Genomic DNA, 20,392 nt, shown 5'->3' with positions numbered 1-20,392 from the left:
GAAAGGTCTCCTTGTGGCCAATGATTTGGGAATGTTTTAAAATACAATACATGATCCCTCACATAAATTATTTTCAAAGCAGACTATTATTAATCACTATTATTAATTATTAATCATTTTCTCTCACTCTCTTTCCTTTCTTCTCTCTCTTTCCTTTCCTTCCCCTCTGTCTACCTCCCTCACTCTCTCTCCCCGCTCCCTTCCTCTCTCTTGCTTCCCCCCTAACTCCCTCCTCCCTCTCACCCCTCTCTCTCTCTCTCTTCAGAGCCTGTGTGATCCTGGGGGTGGTCTTCATCCTGTCCTCTCTGTGTATCCTGGGAAAGGCAATCCATGACCTGGCTACCAAGCTACTGCCTGAAGTGGTAAACGATGCCATCTCCTGCCGTTGTACCCTTAAGAAAGGCACTTACCCTTAACTGCACCTATAACTCTCAATCCAGGGTTGCTACACTGCCTATCTATCGATACATCTATCTATCTATCTATCTATCTATCTATCTATCTATCTATCTATCTATCTTTATTTATTTATTTTGAAAAAAGCTGTATGGGAGCCACACGAAAAGCTCTGTTTGGTGAACGGAGCCATATGGTCCGGCTCAACGAAAACTACGTAGGGAATAGGGCACCGTTTGAGACACAGCCCTACTCTCCGCTCTGCTCCACATGTCTGGGCATGTGAGCGTTCATTAAGGCCAGCTCTGGGTACTGTAATACCCACCTTGGCAGTGCCAGCAGCCTTGGCCAATAGGTTTTACTGCAGCAAAGGGATTCCAATGAACATCTGGTTGGTGCTCTGAAATTGCTTGTCAAAAAACAGAGGAGTGTAACTCGGTTTGGTGACTTGTTTTTCTTGTCGCACAGCTTTGCTTGTGTCTTGTTCATGTCATGACACATGTGTTGGGTGTCATTTGTCAAGGCAGTGGGGGGGTACAGACAGTGTACTGTACATTTCACTGCTGGGGCATCACAAATACATCTACAAATCTACAAATTATTGTATGGTTGTTGTTGTTGGATGGACAATAGAATAAAGATTCACTGGAATGCAACGTATAGTAAGTCAGTCTAAATCAACAGAAATATGTAGTCTCTTCACTCTTCGAAGTTGTCAACTGGTTGTACTTGGGTTATCTGATGTCTCTTCAACTAGAGCATTGTGTCATTATGGCGTCCCCAATGCCAAATGACACCATGTTCCCAACGTAGTGCACTATTTTTGACCAGAGCCCTATGGGCCGGGGCCAAAAGTAGTGCACTTTGTAGGGAATATGGTGCCATTTGGGACACGACTTAGTATAAACTCCGAGAGCTAATACATAGTTCCATTCTCGCATCGCCAGACTGGTCACATCGGGTGTGAATTCCATTTACAAGACTCTCAGGTGGGAATGTGTGAAGAGACAACACCTCCAGAATGGAGAGAGGGACAGAGAGAGAGGCCCTATTCTCACTACGAGATATGAAGGAGAGTCTGAGGAGCGGGGTGGCGAACGAGAATTCTACTTATCAATTCACATGACATACCTTTTGTTGTGGCTGGCAACGCAACATTCTTGGTCCGCACCTCAAATTGACCGTAAATATCACAGTAGCCACTAGCCAGTAAGCACAAACTGTTCAACAATAACAATGACTTTTCTTCTAAAACATATTACGCTATTAAATAATGCAACCAAACCATATTACACTCTTGAATAATGCAACAATTAACCAGCGTGTACAGAGCTGCCCCCTTTTGAATTTTCTTGACTATTTTTGATACTGAATGTTATCATATCTTCAAACAAAAGCTAATATTATATATAGGGAGCCTGAGTGAACAAATAACACAACAATTACATACTTATTTAATTTATTTCATAAGCAAAGTTATACAACACCCAAAAAAGTAAATACACTCAATAACTGGTTGTGCCACCTTTAGCTGCAATGACTGCAACCAAACACTTCCTGTAGTTGTTGATCAGTCTCTCACGTTGCTGTGGAGGAATGCTTGGCCCATTCTTCCATGCAGAACTGCTTTAACTCAGCCACATTTGTGGGTTTTCAAGCATGAACTGCTCGTTTCAAGTCCTGCCACAACATCTAATTTGGGATAATGTCTGGACTTTTAGTAGGCCATTCCAAAACTTCAAATGTGTTGCTTTTTATCCATGTTCGTGTAGACTTGTGTGTTGGATCATCGTCCTGCTGCATGACCCAGCTGCGCTTCAGCTTCAGCTCACAGATGGATGGCCTGACATTCTCCTGTAGAATTCTCTGACACATAGCAGAATTCATGGTCCATTCTACTTAGGCAAATTGTCCAGGTCCTGAGGCAGCAAAGCATCCCCAAACCATCACACTACCACCACCATGTTTGACCGATGGTATAAGGTTCTTACTGTGGAATGAAGTGTTTGGTTTTTGCCAGGCATAATGAGACCCGTGTCGTCCATATTGGAGTTTTTGTTGAAGATCTGATAACATTCAGTATAAAGGGGGCAAATACTTTTTGACGGCACTGTATGTGCAGACAAAGGTTTTATTTTCTCGTCTGTAGGCTACACTCATTACATTTTAGCTTCAAGACAAAAGCACAGACTTGCTATAACCGCATGTCTTCATCAAGTAACTTCAGCCTATCAAAAATGAACGATTAACCCCCTCATACGAATATAAAAGTACAGTAGGCCTACCATACAACATTACAACAAACCAGGCTAAATTTTTAGCAATATCATGCAAATCATTAATACACGTGGTAATTGCGGCTGAAAACGGTGGCATAATTGAATTCACTGCGACAAGGTGTTATATATGGAAGCTCATACCCGCCACCCAAACAATTAAATAAAAAGCCTCATGATTTGTCAATGTGCACAATTAGTCTGCTTCACTCGGATCAACTGTAGCCTACTGATAACAACCACAGATGCAACTAGCCTAGAGAAGCCTATTCGCTCTGATCCAATCTGTGCCAGGGGAAATGCAACGTCATGTTTTTATAGCTTAAGCTATGTAGATATGACTGGAATGAATCAACACAATAGTGGTGACATACTGTATGAGTATCTTTTTAATTACAAATACAAAGGCCTACACTATGTAACCCTGCATATAGCGAGCTCAACCCTGTTACCTTTATTGTCCAATCGCAGTTGTCTCTTTGTGTAAAGGGTTTTAATGTTTTCTTACACCCTAGGGCCAGGAGTTTTTCCAGGAGTTAAAAAAACAAACAAATGCCCTGATTAGAGCAATTATCTGGTCCCATCAAAGCCGATTTATTATTTTGTCATACGCTACAACTAGGGTCCGGATTTGGTTAGATTAGCCTATTGTACTTACTACCAGATCAGGAAAAACAATTTCCTCCCCACCACTTTTGGACCTGTGGTGCCATCTCTGAAATCACCACACAATGTTACAAATGATCTACACTTGACATGTTTTTGGAGGTGGGGATGGGCTTCCATAGTTTTACGTGGCTCAGTGCAGCCGGCAGCTGCTGCGACAAATTCAAAATGTAACAGGCTGTTACTGCAATTTCAGGTCAAAACGAAGTAAAACAAGGCTCAAATAGGATAAAATGTTTTATTACCATGTATACTGTAGGACTGTTGGCTCAACGAGACAATTCTGTTTACTGCCCTGCTTCAAGGAGGTAACTGCTAAGTGTTTTGCGCTACCTCCGGAGGTAACGGTCGAGACGTAGCAAGTACGCAAGTTTACATTTGCGCAATATGTGTAGCCAACGGTATTTTTACGAAAAGTGTAGTACGTGTGAAGAGGCTCAGAGAGGGATAGAAACACACACAGAAAGTGAGAGGGAGGGAGACAAAGCGAGAGAGAGCGAGACATTCAGGCAGACAGAGTGTGAGAGAGAAAGAGAAACAAAGAGAGAGAGAGATTTGTGAAGAGAAACAAGTGTTTATCTGGCTGCTGTCGGTGCATGAGAGAGATAGATAAAAAAAGGAAGCGAGAGAGAAAACAGAGCGATAGAAACCAGAGAGAGAAACAGAGAGATCTGTGAGGTGAAACACGCTGTTGTGGTCTCTCTCTTCCTGGTGGATAATTACAGGAGGAATGTGGCAGAGCTCAGGTGTTAAAAGAGAACCGTGGCCTTCACACTACTAGAATAGCTAACTGCATTACTCTGTTGCCAGGCAATAAGTCGAAGCTAAGTGCCCGTTTTTAATAATAGAAAGCAAACAAGGTAGCCTAAGGACATTGATGTCATAAGCACTTCTGGTGTTTGGGTTTTTCATCATTGGTTAATTGGACAAATCGCGATTTTATAGGTGTTAGCTGCTTTTGAATTTCGGGAGGGGATATTTGGCCCGTAATTTGCAAAGAGAGAGGGTGGAGCTCCTCGTTCTAGCATCTCTTGATCGCATCTCTTAACCACTACCTATGATTTGGCTCGAGGGAATGAGGCCAATTATTGGAGGCACACCTATCGTGAAACACATTTAACACTAGAACCGCTGGCCTTTTAGCGTATACGTACCCGCTTGAGAACAATGCCTGGCGAGCCTTACAGCATATGTATGCATATCAACCTGCAAGGTGCGCAAACCTGCTTGATAAATAAATGCTTGATAAATAGTGCATAAACTATTGTAAAGGATTAATTGCATGAAGAAATATTAATGGAAATATATCAAATAAAACAAATAACAACAATAGTTATTTGTTTAGATAGAGTCAAGGATGTTTAAAAAAAAAAAAAAAAATTGTGCAAAGTCCTAGATAAAACGTAGGCCTATATCCTATTTTCGTTTCTCTTCCAATAAAAACATTACAGTGGAATCCATTTGATCAGCTGTATTTGTAGATTCGATTAATAATAGAGTTATAGAAATTAATAAAGTCCAGTAGAAACGAAAAAGATGATAATAATAGTAATATAACCACCCATTTCCTGCATTCCTGAACAAAACCATGAACAATTGTAAAGGATGAACTGCATAAAGAAATATTAGTGGAAATATATTCATGACAAGACATAAAAACAGTTGATTGTATCAGACACTGTATTGTGCCCTTGGCGGCCTGCTTGGCGGCTGTATCTTCTGCTTTTGCAGTTGATGTGGTTCTCAGGAAGCTCACATGCCAGATCCAGTGGGAATGCATTGTGCTGAGGATGCAAACAGTGTTGCTTTACCACTCTCCATCACTGATGTGGAGTACAGCTCCGCTGGTATGTTGTTTTGCGCAGAAGGGGGGGGGGGGGGGGGGGGGGGCTCCAGCCTTGTTGGTTCGCTGGTTAGTCTTCTTTGCAATCAACTTGTCTGCCAGGGAAATTGATGCGAAGAAGTTGTCCATGGTCACATTTCTGCCTTTGCTCGTGTAAGGCTCTACGAGTCTCAAAGCCACAGGCTCAAACAGTCGCTCACCCGCTGGCCTGGTTTCTTCTTTCCCCTGATATGGAAAGCCATTGAGCAAGTACTTGGTTTCGACATCGGCAGCTAAACAAAACTTAACTGAAGTCACATGCACCTTTATCAGTTTCTGTCTGGTTTCTTTCGCCCATTCATCCATTGACGACAGAATAACATAATCATTTACGTTTATTATGTTACTCGCTTTTGCTTAGCGGCCAGAGCAATGTCATAGAAACTGCAGAATATGCTCTTTCAGATATAGGAATCACACTGTTTTACATGCATGTGACTCTGTCATTTACAAGATGCCACCATCTCTTCATGTACAATTTGACAACTGATAGTGTCACGTTCCTGACCTTATTTCCTTTGTTTTGTCTTTGTTTAGTTGGTCAGGACGTGAGCTGGGTGGGCATTCTATGTTATGTGTTTCTATGTTGGGTTCATTTTCAATTAGCCTGATATGTTTCTCAATCAGGGGCAGGTGTTTTACGTTTCCTCTGATTGAGAACCATATTAAGGTAGGCTGTTCTCACTGTTTGTTTGTGGGTGATTGTTCCTGTGTCAGTGTTTGTGCCACACGGGACTGTTTTCGTTCGTTTCATTCACTTCATTCGTGTGTTCCTTCCTGTTCGTGCGTTCATGTTATATGTTCACAAGTTCAGGTCTGTTAACGTCGTTTATTGTTTTGTAGTTTATCAAGTGTTTTTTCGTGTTCGTCTTTCTTTAATAAAACAAGTATGTATTCAAACCACGCTGCATATTGGTTCGATCCTTGCTCCTGATAGGCCTAATATTGTCACTCATCATATTATTGTCAGTGTAATCTTGTCTATAGGCTAACACTTATTAGACATATTTATCATCGAAAGATAAGCACAAAAAAATGTTAGCATTTTTGTAAAGTTGTAGAGAGCATTCTGTTTAGTCCGCACTGATCATTCTTGTCATGTTTTTTTTGTTTGTTTCTGTGGTAATATTTGGTTTGAGTTTTTGGGATTTGTTGTATTGGATTTTCTATTTCCTCTTAACCCTAACCCTTTGTTTAACTAGGAAAGTCAGTTAAGAAGAAATGCATATTTTCAATGACGGCCTAGGAACAGTGGGTTAACTGCCTTGTTCAGGGGCAGAATGACAGATTTTTACCTTGTCAGCTCGGGGATTTGATCTTGCAACCTTTCGGTTACTAGTCCAACGCTCTAACCACTAGGCTACCTGCCGCCTGCCCTTGAAGCAGGGCAGTGTAAACAGAATTGTTTTGTTGAGCCAACACTCCTACGGTATAAATGGTAATAGCAGAGCAATGTTTTTGAAACAGCTGAAATGTATAGTGTTTTACTAATATTTGTAGGGTATGAAATAGTAAAAGAATCGGTAACACTATACTTGACACCCAGTGCCACGTTATGACACTGTCATAACCATGTCATAATATGTCTTAACAGCTGACATAACTTGACATAACCTTATTTTATGGCTGGTTATAACACCTACACCTAAGAGTGTCAAAACCCACATTTATTCAAATGATTTTTCCCCCTGCCAAGAAGTTTCCTTTCGTTTGAAAGTTTGTTTCTTAAATCCTTTGATGAAAACATTAAAACCCTTTACACAGACAAAGCGATAACAACTGCGATTGGACAATAAAGGTAACGGGTTCGAGCTCGCTGTAGGCAGGGTTACATAGTGTAGGCCTTTGTATTTGTAGTTAAAAAGATACTCACACAGTATGTCATCACTATTGTTTTGATTGATTCATTCCAGTCAATCATGTTTTATTAAAAAGGCCTAGTTAGCCGAGCCACCCAAAGTTCGAATATAAACCAAAGTTGATCACATTCACATTTTCCCAGAACACAAATAAATGGGCCTATTTAAGGCTATAAAAACATGACGTTATGTTTCCCCAAGGCCCGGCCCAGATGGGATCAGAGCGCATAGGCTCCTCTAGGCTTGCTGTAGCTGTGGTTATTATCAGTAGACTACAGTCAGACGGAAGCGCTGACGTTGTGCATGTTGACAAATCATGAGGCATTTTATTTCATTCAATTTTTTTGGTTGCTGGTATGGGCTTCCATATAAAACGGCTTGTTGCAGTGAATTCACTTAAACCCATGTTTTCAGTTGCAAGTTGCTTTTACACGTGTAATGATTTGCATAATATAAAGCCCGGCTTGTTGTAATGTTGAAAGGTAGGCCCTACTGTGCTTCTAAATTCGTATGAGAGGGTTAATCGTTCATTTTTGATATGCTATCGCTACTTGATGAAGACATGCTATTAGCAACTCTGTGCTTTTGTCTTGAAGTGAAATGTAATGTACAGTAGCCTACAGACGAGAAAATAAACCTTTTAATTATCTGCACATGTTTATGAATTGAAGAGTGTAATATGGTTTGGTTGCATTATTCAACAGTGTAGCTAATATGTTTTAGGAAATAAATGTCTGTCGTTGTTGATTAGTTTGTGGTTACTGGCTAGTGGCTACTGTGATATTTACGGTCAATTTGAAGGTAAGGCAAGTATGTCATGTGAAATGAAAAGTAGAATTCTGGTTCGCCACCCCGCTCCTCAGACTCTCCTTCATATCTCGCAGTGAGAATAGGGCCTGAGTTGTTCCCGAAACAGGTGTATTAAAATTTAGTTTAAGAGGAGACACCGTCTACATGGGATTGGACACACCTTCTGTATTAGCTGGATAGATTTACCATTGTAAGACAAATCTTCAGGAGAAGGGTAGAAAATTGAGATGCAGCTTATGAGATGTGAATTCGATTCTTCACAGAAAAACCTGGACTGTCAACTGTAAATGTCAGGCACTGTGTTTGAATGTTGAGTGTGTCTCTCTGGCTGCATTCCAAACAACTGTCTATTCCCTACTACATAGTGCACTACTTTTGACCAGAGCCATATGGACCCTGGTCAAAAGTAGTACACTAGATGTGTAAAAGGGTGCCATTTGCGACGCAGCCTGTGAATTAGAGCGAGAGAGAGAGTGACTCACCCTCCTCCATACAGCCCTGATCTCTGCTTAGCCATCTCCCATCTCATCTCCTCAGAGGGCTTTTAAATGCCATGTGCTTCGTTCAACCCAAGCACCTCAGTGCTAAGAATTTTCAATATTAAAAGGAGTGTCAGAAGAAGTCATTGGGGGAGCAGGTCTTCCCTAGCCTGATTCCAGGTCTCTTTGTGCTGTATAGCTAGCTTCTACGGCCATAGAAGATCAAATAGATCTGGGACCAGACTAGGAATTTTTGAAGACTTCCCATAAAAGAGATTTGAAATGGTGCGCAATGTGCAGCATATTAGGATTGGGGTCAATTCAGTTCTCAATTCTGTAAATTCAGCAAGTGAAATGATTAAATTCATGATTTAAAAAATCCCCATAGAAAACAATGGCATGTTTTAGTATATCTCATGTAAACTTTATAGACCTTGTATACTATACTTATAGCTAACTACGTATAATCACTCAGGGGCGCAACAATGGTTTTAGAAGTGGAGGCGGACAAACACAAATAATTCTAATCTAAAGCTAATTTCCTGCATATTACAGTATTTTAGTGTCAGTGTGAGAACAAAAAGTTGAAATGAATTAGCTAGGGAAACTGACAGATCAATACATGGCTATACAGACTCACATTGCGGTCAAAAAAAAGTCTGAATATCAGTCTTTATTTGCTTGGCCACTGGTTTTATCTTGATTGATTCTGGTCCAGTGTGAGTGAGACAAAAAGAATAGCTAGTGTGCTAGCTAGCTAACCCTTGGCTAGCTCTCTGCCACCAAAAGAGTGCAACACATACACTGACAGCAACTCCCACGGTCCTAAAGCCAGTCTTTCATTTTGCTTTCACACAGCCCGACTGCTCCGAGTCATCTGCATAGTCCTAAAGAACACTGGTCCTTCTTCTTTTATCACAGTGCATTGATAAAACTAGGAAAGGAATTTTAGAACGTGAGGGGGTCATGACCTTCCCCGTCCATAGTGAATGTTGCGCCCCTGCACTAACATCTCAGTAATATATAACAAACTGTGACTCAGGAATATACCATGTGTTTACTGGGCTTACAGGTTTCACTGTCCTTCTACTTAATTGTAGTCTATCTCTGGCTGTTCTTCGTTGCCTGTTTAAAACACTTTGAGTCCCACCATCCTGCCGGCAGGTATTAGGGCTTCTAACCCCTTGTAAACATTTTGTGTTTGAGCTACAGACTGCTGGGTTGTTGCATTTGATTGGTCTATTTCTTCTGCATCATGATACCAACCATAAGTGTGTGATTAACAATTGGCTCATCCCCAGTTTACAATTGGCTCATTCATCCCCCTCCTCTCCCCTGTAACTATTCCCCAGGTCGTTGCTGCAAATGAGAACGTGTTCTCAGTCAACTTACCTGGTAAAATAAATAAATAAATAAAATTAACGAGGGCTGAGCTAGAACGGGAGCTGAGCTAGAACGGGGGCTGAGCTAGAACGGAGGCTGAGCTAGAACGGAGGCTGAGCTAGAACGAAGGCTGAGCTAGAACGAAGGCTGAGCTAAAACGAAGGCTGAGCTAGAACAGAGGCTGAGCTAGAACAGGGGGCTGAGCTAGAACGGAGGCTGAGCTATAACGGGGGCTGAGCTGTAACGGGGGCTGAGCTAGAACGGGGGCTGAGCTAGAACGGGGGCTGAGCTAGAACGGGGGCTGAGCTAGAACGGAGGCTGAGCTAGAACGGAGGCTGAGCTAGAACGGAGGCTGAGCTAGAACGTGGGCTGAGCTAGAACGTGGGCTGAGCTAGAACGGAGGCTGAGCTAGAACGTGGGCTGAGCTAGAACGGAGGCTGAGCTAGAACGGAGGCTGAGCTAGAACGTGGGCTGAGCTAGAACGGAGGCTGAGCTAGAACGGAGGCTGAGCTAGAACGTGGGCTGAGCTAGAACGGAGGCTGAGCTAGAACGGAGGCTGAGCTAGAGCGTTGTATGTGAGACACGGGCGGATCCCGAAAACGGTTCTTCTAACAAAAACGTCTGGTTTGACCTACAAACTATTATGACCCATATATGAAAAACTGAGACTCTCACGAACATGCACATGTCATCTGTTTTGCTTTGGCGAAACAGGCCACACAAGTCGTTAGAAGGTAAGGGGTTCTTCTACATAGAAGATCATAGGAAATCCCAGAACAAAGTGTCTACAATACTGTAATAAGCGTACATAGTTGCTGTCACAAACTCCAAACTCCACACAGTTGTCACTGACTAGTTGGATATTAATTTCCCACTGAGCAGACAGTTCCTGTACTTACAGCATTCTTATAAATTAGTTTTATATCAGGTTTTTGCTTGGCAACCTAATTTTGTAGTTGTTGACATTTTTCAATGAAACTCCTAAATTAAACTGTTTATGATTGTACTGAAAAGAAAATGGTAAAACACTTCAATGTGAGGCTAAATATGAGGGCAGAGCAAGCAGATTGGTGAAAGTGGTGCATTCTTTCACTGGGGGATTTAATGGGACTGATGAGGTTGTTAACCGTGCAGAAATGCAGGTTTTCATGCCTTCAAGGCCATAGTGCAATATTAATTCTACAGCGGAGGCACTCTGCAACACTTACCCAGTCTCTCTCTCTTCATCTCTCTCTCTCTCTCTCTCTCTCTCTCTTTTCTTTCTCTCTTTCCCTCTTCATCACCTCTCTCTCTCAATCCTCCCTCTCCTCCTCTCTCCTCTACTTCTCTCTCTCTATCAGGATGACTTCCTCTTCAGTGTGTCCATCGTCAGTGGCGTGTTGTGTATCATTCTGGCCGTGTTCAAGTTCATGCTGGGTAGGGTGCTCACCAGCAGAGCCCTCATCACAGACGGTAGGTACCCAACTCAGTGTGTAGTTGCTCCAAGACACTAATCTTGGGTCAGTTTCTTTAATTTTTCCAACTTGGATTGGGAGGAGGAGAAGGTGTTCCTTGATCTGTAGCAACGCATACTTCTGCCTGATCTAGGCCACTCCCACTTGAGTTCAGGCCAATTAGAGAATTGGGGGAAGGGTGGAGCACGAGGGGGAAAAACTCCATAGAGAATCATTGAGAAAAATGAAAAGGGGAAAAGGTATGGTGTATAGAAGGCTATGGCTGTGTCTGAAATGGCGCCTTATTTCCATAGTGCACGAAGATGGAAGGTGATTGGCTTAAAAACACCATCATGAAATCTGTGGAATGTATTGGGAACTACTTAGTGCACTATATAGGGCAGTGACCATCAACTAGATTTAGCCACGGGCCGATTTCTTTTCTTGAGCAGATGGTCAGGGGGCCGAAACATAAGAAGATGGCGCCGACAGACATGGTAGCTCTGCTTCTAGCTCCTGAGCAACTTTGCAGTATTTCGTTTTTTTGTTGTGTTATTTCTTACATTATTAGCCCAGAACATTTTTTGTGTTATTACATACAGCCGGAAATAACTTTTGGATATCAGAGCGGCAGTAACTCACCAGCATAACGACCATGAATACGACTTTCCCGAGTTGGATCCTTTGTTCGTATCCTCCGCCGCCGGCGGAGAAGAGGTATTCAGAGTGGACTTCTAGTCCTACTCAGGAGGCGTGCACACCATTACTCGCTAATGTTCGGTCTCTGGACAATAAGGTGGACGAGCTCAGGGCGAGGATCTCCTTTCAGAGAGACAACAGGGACTGTAACATACTCTGTTTCACGGAATCATGGCTCTCTCCGGATACACTGTCCCCGTCCATACAACCAGCTTTGTTCTCAGTACATCACGCAGACAGGAATAAAGAACTCTCCGGGAAGAAGAAAGGCGGCGGTGTATGTTTCATGATTAACTACTCATGATGTGATTGTGATAATGTACAGAAACTCAAGTCCTTTTGTTCACCTGACCTAGAAAATCTCACAATCTAATGCAGACCGTATTACCTCTCCAGAGAATTGTCTTCGGTTATAGTCACAGCCGTGTATATTCACCCTCAAGCCGATACCACGACAACCCTCAAGGAACTACACTGGACTTTGTAAAAAACTGGAAGCCACATATCCCGAGGGCGCATTTATTGTAGCTGGGGGTTTTAACAAAGCATATTTGAGGAAAAGGCTACCGAAGTTCTATCAACAAGTTTCATCCAAATCCAAGATGGCAGATCAGTAGGACGTGTATATCTGTCGTTTGTCTTATCCCGTGTCTTATCCCTTGCAAATAGCCGGTCTTATTCGTATATATCTTAATCTCACTTTCTATATACGAACTAAATATACTTTCCTGTAACCCGCCTCACCCAATGTGGTACGGATCTGCTATTTTTATTACTTATAACTGGAACTTCCATCAGGAGCTAGCCAGCTAACTAGCTACGAGTCTTTCTAAGCCACGGCTAGCGGTCCTCGACTTTTCCCCCCCGGCATCAGCCAGCCTTAGCTCGGACAACACCTGCCAGTCTTGCACAGCGTGATATCAACCCAAAGCATATCGGACTGCTTCTCTCTTCCATATCATCGGATTCCTGCCTCTCTGGATCATTACACTGGATCATTACTTCTGATCATCGCAGCTAGCTAGCTGCAAATGAGTGGCTACTGTTAGCTAACGCCTCCGTCCCGAAGCAAGCACCAGCTAGCCTTGAGCTAGCCCCGAGCTAGACCCATATACCAGCTAATTATAGGGCTACAATACCTACTTTGCCAATTGGCCTGGACCCTTTGTTGTTGACACGGAGCCCCACCGATCCATCATGACTGGACTGCCGACGTGATGGCCCGATGTGGTCTCAAAAGGCTATTCTGTTACGATATCGCCGCTGAACCATCTACTAGCCTGGCCCGCTAGCTTTTTCTGAACGCTGTGTCCCCTGCTCGCCCAGCGAAGTTGTGACTACCGAACAGCACTCGGACTCACCTATTGCTACTCTCCCTGGACTGTTTCAATAACACGGTACCTCATTTTGTTTACCTGTCGGCCCCAGCCTCGAACTCAGGTCCTGTATGTACCTAACTGACCCGCTCTGCCCATTCATCGCCATTTACACGTTGTTGTCTTAGCTCTCCTGATCAACACCTGTGATTGCTTTATGCCTCTCTTTAATGTCAATATGCCTTCACTGTAGAGCCCTCAGTCCCGCTCAAAATGCCTTCTTCCTACCTCACACATATGCGGAGACCTCATCTACGTTAATTGATGCCTTCAGAGACGAAACCTCTCTCATCGTCACGCAACACATAGGTTTACCTACACTGTACTCACATCGTACCATGCCCTTGTCTGTACATTATGCCTTGAATCTATTCTACCACGCACAGAAATCTGCCCATTTTATTCTCTGTCCCCAATGCACTAGACGACCAGTTCTTATAGCCTTTAGCCGTACCCTTATCCTCCTCTGTTCCTCTGGTGATGTAGAGGTTAACCCAGGCCCTGTAGCCCTCAGTTCCACTCCTATTCCCCAGGCGCTATCATTTGTTGACTTCTGTAACCGTAAAAGCCTTGGTTTCATGAATGTTAATATCAGAAGCCTCCTCCCTAAGTTTGTTTGGAGACGACACAACAGTAGTAGGCCTGATTACCAACAATGACGTCACGGCCTACAGGGAGAAGGTGAGTGCCCTGGTGGAGTGGTGCCAGGAAAATAACCTCTCCCTCAACGTCAACAAAATGAAGGAGCTGATCATGGACTTCAGGAAACAGCAGACAACAGGATTGCAGTGGAGAAGGTGGAAAGCTTCAAGTTCCTCGGCGTACACGTCACTGACAATCTGAAATGGTCCACCCACACTGTTTGTGGCTGAATAAGGCTGAATAAATTTGTCTTGGCCCCTAAGACCCTCACAAACTTTTACACATGCACAATTGAGAGCATCCTGTCGGGCTGTATCACCGCCCCGCAACCGCAGGGCTCTCCAGAGGGTGGTGCAGTCAGCCCAACCGGGGGCACATTGCCTGCCCTCCAGGACACCTACATCACCCGATGTCACAGGAAGGCCAAAAAGATAATCAAGAACAACAACCACCCGAGCCACTGCCTGTTCACCCCGCTATCATCCAGAAGGCGAGGTCAGTACAGGTGCATCAGAGCATGGACCGAGAGACTGAAAAACAGCTTCTATCTCAAGGCCATATATAGCCATCACTAGCCGGCTACCACCCGGTTACTCAACCCTGCTCCTTAGAGGCTGCTGCCCTATATACATAAACATAGAATCACTGGTCGCTTTAATAATGGAACACTAGTCACTTTAATAATGTTTACAACCTGCTTTACTCGTTTCATATGTATATACTGTATTCTATTCTTTTAGATTTGTTTTTATTGTTGTGAATTGTTAGATACTACTGCAGTGTTGGAGCTAGGAACACAAGCATTTCGCTACACCCGAAATATCATCTGCTAAATATGTGTATGTGACCAATAGTTTGATTTGATTTGATAAACGCAACTTTGAACAATTTCAACGATTTTACTGAATTACAGTTCATATAAGGAAATCAGTCAAATGAAATACATTAATTAGGCCCTAATCTATGGATTTCTTATGACTGGGCAGGGGCGCAGCCAGGGGTTGGCCAATCAGAATGAATTTTCACCCACAAGAGGGTTTTATTACAGACAGAAATACTCCTCAGTTTCATCAGCTGTCAAGGTGGCTGGTCTCAGACGATCCTGCAGGTTAAGAAGCCAGATGTGGATGTCCTGGGCTGGCATGGTTACACATGGTCTGTGGTTGTGAGGCTGGTTGGACGTACTGCCAAATTGTCCAAAATGACGTTGGAGGCAGCTTATTTAGAGAAATTAACACGAAATTCTCTGGCAACAGCTCTGGTGGATATTGTGTTGTGTGACAAAACTGCACATTTTAGAGTGGCCTTTTATTGTCCCCAGCACAAGGTGCACCTGTGTGATGATCATGCTGTTTAATCAGTTTCTCGATATGCCACACCTGTCAGGTGGATGGATTATCTTGGCAAAGGAGAAATGCTCATTAACAGGGATGTAAACAAATTTGTGCACAACATTTTAGAGAAATAAGCTTTTTGTGCATATGGAACATTTCTGGGATCTTGTATTTCAGCTCATGAAACATGGGACCAACACTTTACATGTTGCGTTTATATTTTTGTTCAGTATAATTACAAATAATTTGAAGACTGCAAATTGACCACAAGAAGCACAAACAGATATAACTAAAACATAATAATTTCAAACATTGCTTACATTTGTATACAATCATAAATAGATTTATATTATGGGTGGGAATACTTTGGAACAAAATTAAAATCACTTGGAGCTGATTTGCTGGTGTTTTAACAGTATTTTATGTTCAACAATAATAATTCAAATGTAAAATATAGGGAATAGTGTGTCATTTCAGATGGATCCATATGAATGCTTCACTTGTATCACTTCACTTGTATCTGTAATTTTGTAAGAACATGAATAAGCACTCTCTTCCCATATTTTTAGAGCCGGTAGGCGCTGGGATTCTTACCCACACAGACAGTAGAATCGCCCGGTATCCTCAGGTACTGGGCCGTACATCGATTTCCTTCTACACTTGAGAAAGTTGTTCACTACTTAGGAGTCTTTATGGACAACTCCGTAGCTCCTGAGCTCTTTAAATGTCCCCTTCTCGTTTCAATAAGAGATTTGTGGCAGACAGGCTGGCGTCAAACCAGTTTGAAAGGTCAGCTTTGGATGGAGACACTCGCTCATTAAAGTGTGTGTGTGTGAGGTTCATTAAATTGTATGTGACAGCTAGCAGAATAGGAGTTAATTACCCACCAGATTTTCCTCTCGCCGCGTGTCATTGTCATTAAACAAGCCTTCCAAGGGGCAATCTGTGATTGCTACATACATATTTGGACTTCTAAATGAATGATATATACTGATATATATATTGATTCTTGAAGAATATAACTTATAAATGCTTCATAAGCAGTTCAACTGTCACACTGCATGAGAACACAAAATATAAGCTTGTTTTGCTTGTTTTTCAACAATGTCACTGTAAACAAACACTGTATAGCCTCAGTGTAATTTTGATCTCATGGATGGTCAGTCCTCGCAGCTGCTTTCCATAACAGTGGCGGGGTGTCCCTTTGTTGTTGTTTGAACTGCAGATTGCCCCTAGGAATGCAGCGCCGTAGATTATATTCTTTACTGAGGTAATTGACGTGCCCAGTCTGGTCATGTCAAACGTACACTATGTAAAAGACTGGCAGAGGTCCTCGTCAGTCGGTGTGTTTTTGAGGTGCAGAGGAGCCAGTAAGTGGGCTCTTATACAGTAGGAATCGAATGAGGAGAGAGACAATAGAAAAGGATTCAAAGTCGTCTCTCTGTTCGTCCGTGTCTGTCTGTCTTCTGGACTTTTGGATAAAGACTGTGGCAGACTACATGTAATTTCATGAAATATATGTACATACATGTGTTCATTATTGTTGTTAATGTTCAAGCTATTTCTATATAGTTTGTTGGAATCAAATGAATTTCCCTATGTGGGATAATACACTTCACTAAACTGTTTGTCTACCTGTCTTGTCCGATCTACAGGTTTCAACTCCCTGGTGGGCGGGGTCATGGGCTTCTCCATCCTAATCAGTGCTGAGGTGTTCAAGCACGATCCCAAAGTGTGGTACCTGGACGGGTCCATAGGGGTCCTGATAGGCCTCATCATCCTGGCCTACGGAGTCAAGTGAGTGGGTACATTGTGTCGAGCCCTCAAGCTCAACTCTGGACCTCGAAGCCAGTTCCACTTCATGTTGTCATTGTTCCCCTCTAATAAGGAACTAATTTAGACCAGGGACACCAGGTGGGTACAATTAATTATGGACCTGGTAGGGTAAGAGTTGAGTACCCCTGGTGTAGGGGGAAGCTGCCTTTAAACACTGACCTGGGGTCAGTTATGCCCGTTAAGGGTTAAGGTTAGGATTCAGGGAGGGGAAGCTAATCCCAGATCTGTATGTAGAAGAAACATAATATTCAATCACTGTTACACACATGTTCCCTGAGAAACACACTTATTTAGGTATCAGAAATATTGTCATTTGAATTGTAACCATTCAGAATGCCCTTGGAGTAGAAACTTCCATTGTACATACCAGTGGGCGCGCACGTTTCACAATGCCCGGTGCCCCAGCACCAGTGGGTGGAGATTTCACCATTTTATGACCAATGGAATGATGCAAAACGAACATGGCCAGTGTTTCGCTTAGATTGTTTTCCAGGTGGGGCCAAAAGCAACATTCATACACCAAAACAGTCAATACGCTTGTAAACATTAGTGGAGCCACTTTTGGTGCTAACTAACTATAAAAAAAGTTAATTGTTTCCCCCACAGTAAGTCAAGTTAGTTAGCTAGCTACAATTATTTACAGTTAGTTAGCTAGCTACAATTATTTACAGTTAGTTAGCAACTGCTCCTAAACTATTTTTTGCCTGTAGTGTCAATAACACGCTTCCAAAAATAGAAAGGTATTGTAACATTTGACAGATTTTGACCTAATTCACTCTCCTTTTCCCCCCCGACTGTCCAGAGAATAGTCATGTCAAAGTATGTAGAGGAAAAATTCACGCAGAAGTAATGAATGTAGAACCACAGCGCGGCAAATAAATAGAGCTTTCCTTGCATGATCCCAGTGATGGTGACCCTCAGCTGACTGCAGTCGGGGAGAGGAGAAGGTGCTGCCGCTCTTTCATGCTTTTCGTGTTTCTTCCCAGGTAGCGCACCGTAGCACATCGCAACCAAACCATCAGACAGACTCAAAAAAAAATCTACATTATTTTCAAAACAAGACATTTGGAAGACCAGAAGCAGGGCCATTTGTTGACGTACAGTATAAGTGCTGTTAGTCTTTCCAAATAAATCTTGAGAGAAAAAAAACTGTAGTTGAAAGTTCAACAGCGAAGTCAAACCAACTGAACAACACCCTGTGGATAAATATGGCCCAGTAGATGATGATTTTGATGTTCCTCTTCACCCAGGCGAAGAGAGCTCTCTGGGCAGGGATGATCTGGGTGTAGAAGAAGCAATGAATCCAAATAGAGTTTGACACGCTGCCGGATACAGTGCACCCCACTATCAGATAAAAGGTAAAGATGAGCTCTAGCTGCAGACTTCAATTAAAATACCAGAAACCAGGTACTGTAGACTGTGGTGAATCACACCATAGATCCCACTAGTATCTTCACAGGCTGTTTCAGTCTCTCTCTGCCTCGCGGTGGATGGAGCATGCAGGACAAAACTGGAACTGCGTTTCTGACAAGACAGAGGATCTCTCGTAGTGATATCTTCTCTGACAGCGTCCAGGTGCTCAAACGCCGGACACGCTGCCAGAGCCAGGGATATCAGGTGTCGCTCAGGTATTAACTATTGTATATATGCAGGAAAACACATTTGAGCATATTTACATTGACCGAGAAGAAACTAATGAGCTGTAGAAAACTAAAAGAGAAACTATGGAAATATCGAACGTTGCATAAGCGTCACGCTAATATGCTATCATTGGTGGAAGAGAGGGATTCAAATGTCCCCTGGCAGCACTACTGGTGAACTATAATAACAATAATGAAATATTCTTGAAAAACTCTGTTTATGGCGGTATCTGTCAGGATGAAATGGTATATCAGCTTCCATATCGGTATTGGATGATACTGGCTTAAGAATCGTCATCAGTATTGAACCACCTTAAATTAGCTATCCCATTTTTTTTGCTTTTTTTATTGGGTGCAATTGTGAACAAAAGCAATATCAGACAACATCCAATTGACATAATCATTGGTTTACTGCAGGTCAAGGACTCCATCCTACAAGGCGCGTGGGTAAGTTAGGAGATAGGCATCTGCTGGGCGTTTGAAGGACAGTGTCAGTGATTTCAGCAACAATGTCTTCTGTGACGCAGTTCCATATTCAAACAGCAGATTGTAGGGGGCGTCTGTCCAGGGAATTGGCAGCTCCTCCAGACAGGGAGTTGACGTGCTTCCACCATTTCCTACTGGTTATGGTCTTATCAGTAAGCTCCTTACTGAGTGTGACGTTGCTGTTCCTTCTAGCCTCTGCTTCTCAGCCTGGTTGTAGGAGTAGTGTCTTGCTTGGGCATATTTTAAATGGTTGTTAGCAGTGTTGTTTTTCTTAAGCTGGCGGAAGAGGTCTCGCTTCTTCCTCGTCGTTCTCCTGCGCTTCTTGTCAAACCATGCCTTATCTCCAGACTTTTAGGTGACAATTTTGCTGGGCATGTATAGATATATAGACATATAGATAAATCATTACAGATTATGTTTGTGACCTTAAAACATATCCTTATAATCTTTATCTTTGCAAACGAATAACTGTTCAACTGAAGAACTTAAAAAGATGGAAAAATAACTAGGTACAGGAGAGTACATGCCGGGGGTATGGAAAACCCTGTCAATGTGCCACAACCTGTTTGCATCTCAGATACAGACGGAAAACACAGCAAAACTCATTCATTCAGTGTTTGACTCATTTGTACAGGAGAAGGCACCTCGTAGCCTTCATTATGGACATCCGACCCATATTAAATGAATCCAGATGAAGGTTTATAAAACAAGAATTTTAAATTGGATTTCATGAATAGCAAGTAATCGTGATTCATCCACCGTAGTCCAGGAATATTTTAGGTGACAAACTATTTTAGGCAATGCATAATGATAGGGGGAAAACTAGTTATACCCACTATCAGTGTTTCCCCTATATTAAGTTAGCAGTGGCGGGCCGCCGCTTTTAAATCGTGGCAGCCACTACGAAGAATGAATCTTATTTTATTTTTGAAAATCATTTTTGTGATGGTAAAATATTTTCAGTGTAAACTTAAATGATTTAAACCACATATAAAGTATTTAAAAAGATAATGGAACTATTTACACTGAGTGTACCAAACATTAAAAACGCCTGCTCTTTCCATGACAACAGAATCCAGGTGAAAACTATGATCCATTATTGATGTCACGTGTTAAATCCACTCCAATCAGCATAGATGAAGGGAAGAAGACAGGTTAAAGAAGAAATTTTAAGCCATTAGACAATTGAGAGATC

General features: G+C 42.5%; 1 protein-coding gene across 1 annotated transcript in view; it reads left to right on the top strand.

The window, feature by feature from the left end:
* The window catches only part of LOC129840498 (transmembrane protein 163-like), a 54,058-nt gene that overhangs the window by 27,125 nt on the left and 6,541 nt on the right, over positions 1 to 20,392 (top strand). The window contains exons 5-7 of the mRNA XM_055908415.1: positions 266 to 362; positions 11,092 to 11,203; positions 16,891 to 17,032. Coding sequence (XP_055764390.1) covers positions 266 to 362; positions 11,092 to 11,203; positions 16,891 to 17,032 — 351 coding nt within the window. The remainder of the gene's footprint in view (positions 1 to 265; positions 363 to 11,091; positions 11,204 to 16,890; positions 17,033 to 20,392) is intronic.

The sequence above is a fragment of the Salvelinus fontinalis genome, chromosome 41 (assembly GCF_029448725.1).
Source record: "Salvelinus fontinalis isolate EN_2023a chromosome 41, ASM2944872v1, whole genome shotgun sequence".
NCBI lineage: Eukaryota > Metazoa > Chordata > Actinopteri > Salmoniformes > Salmonidae > Salvelinus > Salvelinus fontinalis.
Note: the sequence above shows the minus strand (reverse complement) of the source record. Positions and strands in the feature narration are given on the sequence as shown.